Here is a 10,526-nt window from a genome sequence, read left to right as displayed (position 1 = left end):
AACAAACGACTTTGGTTAAACGACTAACCACTTTCATCAGCATGATTACAGCAGTATTGCTTAATATATTTAACTCTTATGACTCATCTTTGCATTATCACTAGTATATGACAAATTAATTAAGAGTTCCCTTAGGATCTATGAGGGCTTGGCAGGTTTGTAAATGGCAGCGTGCAATACAAGCTATTGCTTGTCTGTCAAATTAAAAACTGCCAAACACCTGCCATTGAAATAAGGTTTGATAGATAATCCTTCTGTTATTCTGAGAATGAATTATTATAAAATGAATACATGCAAAGCCTAGAGACAAATATTAATACTTTTGACTTAGCTGCACCATTGTTCTAGTGAAAAGAATAGCCACCCTCCCAGAAAGAAGTGATTCCCAGGCATTCAGCATTTAGATAGCAAGCTATTTTAGTCTATCTCCCTCATGGGCTGATCACTGGCTATGCTCTGATCCCTTTGTCCATCAGAGAGACAGAACATTTTCGGGCTAATGCAACTGGACCCTCACTAATGACAGCAAATAGCCCTGTTGGTTAGATGACAGCAGCTGAGAACAATACTTAATGTTGACATCACTTGCTATGCGGATCTATTTTGGGTTTCTTCCTTTTATAGTGTGGTGGCTGAAATTGTTGTCTAGCCCCCTAGACAAAGCACATATAAAAGCCTTGAAAGAGGAGTTCCGGGATCACTTTCTATCTGCTCAGGCTCTTGTTCATTTCTCAGCAAGCGTCAGCTCGCCACTGAATTGCCTTGCAACATGCCACCAAAGAAGATTGAACCAAAGAAACCTGAACCCAAAAAGCCAGAGCCTAAGAAAGATGCAGCTCCAGCTGCTAAGCCAGCGCCACCTCCAGAGCCACAGCCTGAGCCACCCAAGGAGCCTGAGTTTGACCCCAAAAGCGTCACTCTTGAGTTCACTGCTGACCAGATTGACGAGTTCAAGGAAGCCTTCACCTTGTTTGACCGCACACCAACTGGAGAAATGAAGATCACATATGCCCAGTGTGGGGATGTCATGCGAGCTCTGGGCCAGAACCCAACTAATGCAGATGTGCTGAAAGTGCTTGGTAAACCACGACCAGAGGACATGAGTACTAAAATGGTGGATTTTGAGACCTTCTTGCCCATGCTGCAGCATATCTCCCGCGCAAAAGATCAGGGAAACTTTGAGGATTTTGTTGAAGGGCTGAGGGTTTTTGACAAGGAAGGCAACGGTACCATCATGGGAGCAGAGCTGCGTCATGTGCTGGCAACACTAGGAGAGAGGATGACAGAAGATGAAGTGGATAGATTGATGGCTGGACAGGAGGATGCAAATGGATGTATCAATTATGCCTCCTTTGTAAAGCACATTCTCTCTGGCTGAAAATGGACATTTAATCAAAAAGACTTAATTTTACAGAATTTCTTTCTATATTTGACCAGTTAAAGGTGATTTTGTCATTAACGCTGTGACATGTTGCATGTTAATTCAGTGAAGTCCCAGTCAAAGAATGAGGACTTACATAAAGAAAAATCAACGAATAAAGGAAATATGATCACAATCTGCCTCATGAATGTAATTTAAATACACCCATCCTTTTAAATTTGATGAGATAACCATGGGAGCTTGAGAATGCCAATGCAAGTGATGATTTAATGTGCATTCAACTTCTCATATCAACTGTGTTAATGTGATTAGTCCAAAGTACTGTGTGAACATACACACATATACAGGATTTATCTACATCTCAAAATAAAACATATTTTGTTCTACTGACAAAAAGTTTTAAAATGAGTATGCTTGTCATTGTAGTTAAGATTCAGTTGCAGTGAACCAAGGTGCGCACACACACATATACACACACACACACACACACACACACACACACACACGTGCACAGAGAGAGAGAGACGAATCCAGTTTCCTCTGAAAATTGCAAGTACCAGGAACTTTCTTCCTCATCACTTTTGCAGTGGCTGATAAATCTTCCGTTTAAATCAGTGAATTAAACCTGCATGGCCGTTCTCAGTGAATCATATATAAGTATGTTTAGCTTGAAATTTTTATTTAAAAAAAACACTTTGTAGGATTTAGTTGTCTCTAGCATTGAGTTACAGATTCTACCCAACTCCCTTACCGATCCCCTTCCAAGCGTGTAAGTGAACCTGCGTTGGCCTTGTCGGGAGCAAGCTGTTTATCCACCAAAGCGTTTAAGCTCTGGGCACGTTTTATCAAGTTAAATTAAAACTAGTGGCACTATGTTTTAGGAGTGAGACTAGACCCTAAAAAGAGCAGATAAATCAAACAAAGACTGGGACCAATAGGTGTCCATTTCTGACTTTAGTTTAATACAAAGGCTGCTTTGGAAGATTGGTGCAGTTATTTCCTAGATTTGTTATATTAAAAAAAAAGTTTTCAGTAATAATAATGACATAGTAAGTAATTATTTACAAATAATAATTATCAGTATGAACTCACCCGTCGCATCTTAAACACTTTGAGCTTATAATAAATAACTTTTGGTTCTCTAATGATTCTAAATCAGAACAGACACAAGTGTTGGGCCACTCCTGTTTCCTTTTTTCTTCATTACCTAGGAACCCCCATCAACATAGCACACAGACCAATGAACATAGAGAAATAGATATGCTCACTACCAAGAGGCATTATTAAAAATTCCATTTTCCATTGCCGTATCTACTCCTTTTTATATACTATGTTCTGACACTTTACAAAGATGAAGGTAGAAAATGTGTTTTTTGTTTAAATTAGCAATCCCTCCATGGGTCTTACTTGTGTATTAGTCGGTATGCCTATTGGTAAAAGGAAAATGTTTTTTTAAAAAAAAAAAAAAAAGAATTGATTGGTGAGTATTTGTTTGTGGCTTTTTTTTTTTTTCATGGATCCCAAATAATTTTTAGGTGCTACAGGTAGCCGCTAATGGTTACATGGGTAGCAACATGGGTATCATTAAAAGCATTGCTACTTTACAAAGCAGTACGAAATCTTAAGAAAGCACTATTGAACACCAATTATACATTTATACTACTAGGAACACTAAGTTGGTTAACAGGCAAGCAGATATTGGCTGACTGAGTAGAAATAAAATGCCAGCTGGCTGAGAGCTTTAAAGCAACATGTGTGTCCCAGATACATTCTAGTTTGTACCATCTTCTGTCGCTCTCCCTTTTTGTCTTCTTCGTTTCTTCTTGTTGTAAAGCAGCTCTTTGGGGTGGGGGGTTCTAGAGGTGTTTGTGTATCCACCAGCTACCAGATATTGACCAATATTGTTAGCTGCTAAGCGCTTTTGGGTTTGTTTGCTTACCTGCGTATGTATTTCAGCTTTGCCATAAATCAGAAATAACTTAGCGTGGGACAAATCCAGCCTGGTGGCATGCTGGTGGTACAGTATAGTGAAAGAATCTCAGCAGTGATGGTGTAATTTTTCTATGTCTATTACAAACAGCAAAAGAGATTTCATAACAAAAAATTAACACAAAATCTAATGTCAAGCTTTCTCAGTGTCTCCTTCTAATTATACATATCCAAAACAAACCAAATAAGAAATATTCTAGAGACACCAGTGACATGCCCAAAGTAACTCAACTGACTTCTTTTGATGCTGACTCTTCTGTTGCTCTGCTCTGAGCCCCTCTCAAATTACAGAGTCTCTCACACTCAAGGATATAGTCTACACAATGTTTAGAGGAAGCTCATTTTCTCCTTTTCTGCCCATGATTCCTGTGTTTGTGGCCATAGAATCAAGATCAACCATTAGACCATGCAAAGTCAAGCTTAGTGTTCACACTCAGCTTTTTCTTTACTACAACATCTCCAGACTCTAGTCTGTCTGTTCATCTTGCAATCTACTCTTCCACTACTATTGACAGCCTTGAAATTCTCCACTTGAGGCAGTAACACATCCCCATTCCAAAGTAGGCAATCCACACTTTTTCTGTCTCAGATCTATGGCCCTTGATAAGGAGATTTCCGATCTCCTCCTCAACTGCAAGGTGAAAGCTGCAGAATGTTGCTCATGAAGCTGAAATGATCAAATCATCTGCAAAAAGTGGCAACATGAATCTGACACCACGCTGACCTGTGGTACTAGCCAATTTTCTTTTCTTAGAAACCACAAAAATAAACATCCTGTAATCTTGCAGGCTTTGTTTGTTCTGGCCATTTGAAGTTCATTTAACTTAAATCAATTTAAGGAAGATGGGTAGCAGATAATGAAATGAGAAATACTAAAATGTGAAAATCAGTTGTCTTTCCTTTTAATTACTTGAAATTTCCCCCCAAAATCTATCCTGTAAAGTTATACTTACGAGGATTCCCTTTGAATTAATTTTGATATTGAATTTTGATATTCAGTGTGTGATACACTTTAGAAGCTATTTTTGTTTAACTGTAAAAGAAGTAGAAAGATGCAGCTAAAGAGGCAGAAGTGGCACTTACTCTATGCAGCTGTCAAGCGCATGCAAAGGAGGCTCTAAGTGCACTGGGCATCCAGCTCCATAACTGTATGAGAGCCAGCCAGTAATTTAGACCCATCATGATTAATCAGCAGCTGTTAGCTTTAAAGTCCTTTGTCAAATATGTGAAGCTCTTGGCTAAAAGGATTCACCAGCTTGTGTATTCATGCTTTACTTTAAGGTTTGCTGTAGGGGGCATTCCCTGTGCAAAACGTGGAAGCAACATAGTAAATATTAGTGTTTGAAAGGTGATGCTGCTGTTATAATTTTATAGCCATAATTTTTGCCACCGCTGTAGCTTTGGAGTGCATAATATTAAAATGTCAGACATACAAACTGCTCTCTGCATAGCTTGAGAAGCCCAGGTGGCGGCATAAAACATCAAGTACACACACAAGCACTCAAACTGAAATATCAAGTAGCAATATTTTGTCTCATTTAAAGTGGTAATTTGTGAGATCTTCATACTATACCAAGGGTGGCATGTGGTGTTTGGTGCCAAACAGTTTTGTTTTTCCTTTCTTTTTCTGTTTTATTGTAGCAGTACAGTGTTACATTTAGTTTTGGTTAAAAACATGTAATGACTGGTTTAAATTACTCTCATAAAAAGAGATTTTTACTGAGAAAGAACGAAAGAAAGAAGTTTTCATGTCCTTTTATTGAGGGTTTTTATTCTTTATTCAAGATCCATTTGATACTTTTTTTGAAGACTTTATTTGGAGTTTACCATGTGACAACTTATCATCTGGAACACTTGAACCGGCATTTGAACACTATCTCTCTCTCTCTCTCTCTCTCTCTCTCTCCCTACTTAGAGATGGAAGTCAATACACTCATTGGCCATTACATTAGCTACACCTTGCTAGGTGCCTTAAGAACTGCCTTATAGCTTTCAATGCAGCTCTAGAAACATTCCTCAAAAACGTTGTTCCACATTGACACAAGAGTGTCACACAGTTGCAGCAGATTTCTTGGCTGCACATCTGGACTGAGATCTTGTGACTGAGGATGGCATTTGAGTACAGTGAACTGAAACATATTGTCATGTTAAAGAAAAAAGTTAGATATGATTTGAGATTGAGGTATCACTGTATCAGTCCGCTAGAAGGACCCATGAAAAGATGGTCATATTGTGGTCATAAAGAGAAGGACATGGTCAGCAACAACACTCAAGTAGCCTCTGGCATTTAAATGATGCTCAGTCAGTCTTAACCTAAGATGTGCACAGAAAATATCCCCCACACTATCACACTAAGACCATACTAAGCTGTTGCTGGAAGGTAGGATTAATACATGCTTTCATGTGGTTTACACCAAATTTTGACCATACCATTCCAATGTCACAGCAAAAATTCTGACTGATCAGACTTCCAATCTTTTGTTATTTTATTTTGGTGACCCCATTCAAAGTCAAGCGTCTGTGTCCTGTTCTTAGCTGACAGGAGTGGCAACCAGCATGTTCCTCTGTTGCTGTAGTTTATCTGCTGCAAGATTTGATATGTTGTGTGTTCAGAGTTGTTCTTATGAGCACCTTAATTGCCTTCCTATCAGCTTGAATAAGACCATTCTACTCTGACCTCTGGCATCAACAATGCGTTTTCGCCCAGAGAACTGCTGCTTGCTGGATATTTTTCTCTTTTTTGGCACATTCTCTGTAAACCCTAGATTGGTTGTGTGTGAAAATCCCAGTTGATCAGCAGTTTATGAAACCTCAGACCAACCCCTCTGGCACCAAAAGCCATGCCATGTTCAAAGTCACTTAAATCACCTTTCTTCCCCATTATGATGCTTGGTTTGAGCAAGTTGACTTAACCACGACACACACGCAATAATGCATTGAACTGCTGTCATGTGATTGCCTGATTAGATATCTGGGATGATGAAAGCTGAACAGGTGTACCTAACAAACTGTGCAGTGAATCTCTTATCTTGCAGTGTCAACTAATTCTCTTCAGGGTTTCCTCTTGATAGCTTTCAAAAACATTATACTTACATGTGTTATCCCCACAATTAATGTTCCTAATTACTGAAACCTTGTGTACTGTTGCCATAGAAACCACCAGCCCCAGCTCTGCTGATATTGATATTGTAATGCACAGCACCACCAAGCTTCTTAACACTAATGACATTCGAATAAATGTGTCCTGTTGTCTGATAAGAATTAGGAAATCATGCCAATGCGTCACTTAAAAGAAATTACAGCATAGATATGTAATGCACTGCTTCTTGGTTTAAGACTGATTCTGTTCATAAATTATATTGTTATCTTTTCCTTAAGCTTTTGAGCTCTTAAAACAAAACAGTCATGAGGATTAATCAAATATATGCTATACTCCTGGGGCAAGCGCATACAAAATCGGTGTATTAACTACATCAATTAAACACTTTAGAATGATTTGTGAAGTATTCCTTTTTAATTAAAACAGCAAGACAGTTATAAATGTGTCCCATTAGCAGAGGGAAGGTAAAGATGTGGGTGAAAAACATAAATCTGTAAAAAGCATGACAAATTTGATAGGTAAAAAGTCAGGATCACTGTTTTAATCAGCGAGGATAAACACAAACAGATATTTTTATCTTTTATTTCATATATGTGAAAACATATTACTTGACTGACCACAGAATATGTTCTGTTTTTATTCACAACATCAATATAGTGAGATCCTTCAATTAGCCTTTTAACACAGTCTTGTTTTTAGAATACTCCACACAAAACCTCTATAAACAGTCTCTATCCTCAAAGCTTCATTTCATTACCACTCATTCAACACATACTGTGTCCAGGAATCAATACTTCCTCACCTTGTGCGGAACAGCAGCTAGATTTGATGGCGGGCCAAGGACAATAACAAGGAGTGTCTAAACTTGCTTCTTACAAACATGTGAGCTCAACATTTTAACTGATCAGAGTAAGAGAAATCAAGAGCGGGGTAAACACCCCTTGTGAAGTGTACATACACAGAGAGGCTATTTGGGTAGGATTGGATGTACACCTTAGGATTCTGTTTTGGGAATGAGTGTAACTATCCCCCATGTGACAGTACAGTAGAGTTTATTTTGATATTTTTCAGTTAAACTCCAAAAAAACATACAAATATTACAAATAACAAATATTTTCTGTGAAAATGGTAATGGAATGGAAAAAGGTAACGGTTTGATGTCAGTCGGTACATTTTTTTCTAAATAAATAACCTTTAAAATTTACTCCATATGTTTTTAAAATATGTCTTAATGACAGTGTGTATTTGCTTTCTAGAATGCTGAGAGGCAACAGAGACCATAATAATTAACCTTATTTGTCTAAATTTCAGGCAAGAAGGCTGAACCTAGTGTATGTTTGTGTGGTTTCTTTCAAGCCATTATGACTTGAAAATGTATTAGTGTGCCTAATGAACCTGCGTGCCATCTTGTAGGCAGCAGCCCACTCCCATTTATTTTAATCTCTATTGCCTTAAACTGAAATTCAAATGGTTCAAATGGCTATGCACACCAGGCAAATAGTTGAAATCTCTTTTACTCCACAATTGTATAATACTTTAGCTGTCCAAGAAATAAATTATTTCATTCTTCTTTTGATTTCTTTTCTCTCTGCTGCCATGTGTGACCATAAGGCCTGTAACAATGTCTCCTGTAGAGGTGTCTCCTTTGCCGTATTCAGTTGTGTAAGGGGCCTTTGGCAATAAATAAAATCACTGTCATGCAGTACGTGTGTGTGTGTGTGTGTGTGTGTGTTTAAAGACAGGGGGAGAAAACATTCTTTAAAAAGCCTGATTACATTCTCTTTAACAAAACTTCTAAAAGGTTGGAAGCAGAGTGGAAATCAAGTAAATTGATACCAGTGAGAATATTTTTGTCTGGTCTAACACATTCAAGGAAGCTTCAACGTTAACATTCATGAAAACTTTTTTAATATACTCTACTATACTATACTATACTCTACCTTTTTTGCGCCACGGACCGGTTTATGCCCGACAATATTTTCATGGACCGGCCTTTAAGGTGTCGCGGATAAATACAACAAAATAAAACTAGTGCCGGTACCGAAAAAAAGAAAATTTATTCATAACACACGTGAAAAGACCCAGGAAAACCGAGTAAACGACAAAAACGATAAGAAAATAACGCCGATAAAAACCCTGAAAACTATACATTTCACACCTGAGCCTCAACTCTCGCGGCCCGGTACCAAACGACTCACAGACCAGTCCGAGGCCCGGGGGTTGACCGCTGGTGTAAAATACATTTCTTGTTGTTTTCAGTGTTTTACCACAATTAAAGTGGAGTGATTTGAATCACAGAGAGTTATGCAATCAAATTTTGAAAATGCAACTATAATCACATACAGTTAAAAGGATAATATGCACACATATATACGTTCAGTTCAGTTCAGTTCAGTTACTAATCACATTACAGAGCAAATTGGATTTTAATTTTTTCCTATTACCTTTCAAAAGTAATTGTCTTCCCAGATGCCATGATGCAGGCCAATTGGTTTCCAAGTGCTGTGCCAATGCACACTCGTATGCTTGTAGGCTCAGCTGTATTAGCGGGTATGTGAAAGTGTTTGACATGGAAGCAATGCACATATGTGGTAAAACACTTGAAAAATAAAAACGCAGGAGTCACAATAGGTTCAAGCAGGATGTTAAAAAATACAAACAAAAACCACAGAGTGCTGGACTGGTCTGCATAGAATTGCAATGATCTGGTTAAATTACAACTATATAGTCATAAATATCACAGAAACATGTAGCCAAGACAAGTGAAACATTGCATAAACTGCAACAACATGTTAAAGCCTTAACATCCATGCCAGTCACTGAGTATCATTTGGCTGTATGTCATATTGATGTCTTGCATATCTACAGGAGTGCACTTAATGTAAATCTATATCCTTAGGACTAATCCTAATTGAGTGTTTTAGACAGTGTTTTCCTTATTTTTCCTGTAATGGAGAAACCATTGTAGGGATTAAAAACACAGCCTCTGGCCAAAACATCTGAGTTGCACTAACAGGAAACACTTTCTTACATTTCTCATTAAATATTGCAAATGTACTTGCTTCAAGTCTGCCTTGAATTCCATGGTGAACCTGACTGCATATTCCCATTTACATTTTTTTTCTCTCGCTTTGCCTCACAGGTGTAGATTATCACTCTCAAATTGTGCCTCTGACATTGAACAATTACCCACTGAACCTGTGTCAGACAATTTAAGAAAATGTCTGACTCAGAAAAGGAACATTTTAAAACTAAAAAAGAAATAACTATGTATAACCCTCCTATCCCCCTTCAGTCTTCTGGGTATGCAAGCAATGCAAACAAGCATACAAGAAACATATTTGGAAAACATAAATATTTTGTTAAATATGTTTTCAGAAATGCTCATATAAAATTAAGGATTTTTGGTGATATATTCAAAAGCAGTCTGTACATTATACTAATATAATTACTCTGTCATTATTACAGGGTCCTTACTTTGTCCATGGAAAGGCTCTGTGGATTTGAATACTTCACATTTTTACATGTTCTGTCCAATAACTGGCCAATATGACTTTTAAAAAAATATTTTTTATCTCTGTTGTATCTCAAAAAGAATTCATTTATTTATTTTTTTAGCTTTTTTGTTTTTTTTTCATTCGGTCGCTGTAAAGGTCACCATACACAGTTACTGAGTGACACGTTTTCACAGTTTTGGACTGGTTTATCTTAATGGTTAAAATATAACAATATGAATTTTACATTTTATATTAAATTTTATTTACCATGAAAATCTGGAAAAAGTACTCGCTAGGTTTTTGTTTTCCATAAGAAATGTATGTATGTATGTCAAAAAATGTCATTCACCAGACAAGGTGTCAATTTATTTACATTTGACATTTAATTCACATGCCAAGTTTAAAGCTAAGTACAGCTGACAGCCATGTTGATCTCTTCTACTGACAGAGCTCTTGAAACTGCCTACAATTGTATTCTTCCAGTCTGAGCGTGAAGAGTTCTAATGCACAGTCCACATAATAGTGCCATTACTTTGTCTTTAATGGTTTAGTGTCATGA

The 10,526-nt window shown here is 37.5% G+C and overlaps 1 protein-coding gene across 1 annotated transcript; it reads left to right on the top strand.

The window, feature by feature from the left end:
• The first annotated feature begins 682 nt into the window (after positions 1 to 682).
• Positions 683 to 1,556, top strand: cmlc1 (cardiac myosin light chain-1). Its single transcript, XM_005930129.2, has one exon. It carries the CDS (start codon positions 770 to 772, stop codon positions 1,376 to 1,378), a length of 609 nt encoding a protein of 202 aa, XP_005930191.1. The 5' UTR covers positions 683 to 769; the 3' UTR covers positions 1,379 to 1,556.
• The last annotated feature ends 8,970 nt before the right edge of the window (positions 1,557 to 10,526 follow it).

Source organism: Haplochromis burtoni, unplaced genomic scaffold (assembly GCF_018398535.1).
Source record: "Haplochromis burtoni strain Fernald_Lab_line unplaced genomic scaffold, NCSU_Asbu1 Contig_72, whole genome shotgun sequence".
Classification (NCBI taxonomy): Eukaryota; Metazoa; Chordata; class Actinopteri; order Cichliformes; family Cichlidae; genus Haplochromis; species Haplochromis burtoni.
This window is presented reverse-complemented; position numbering and strand designations above follow the sequence as displayed.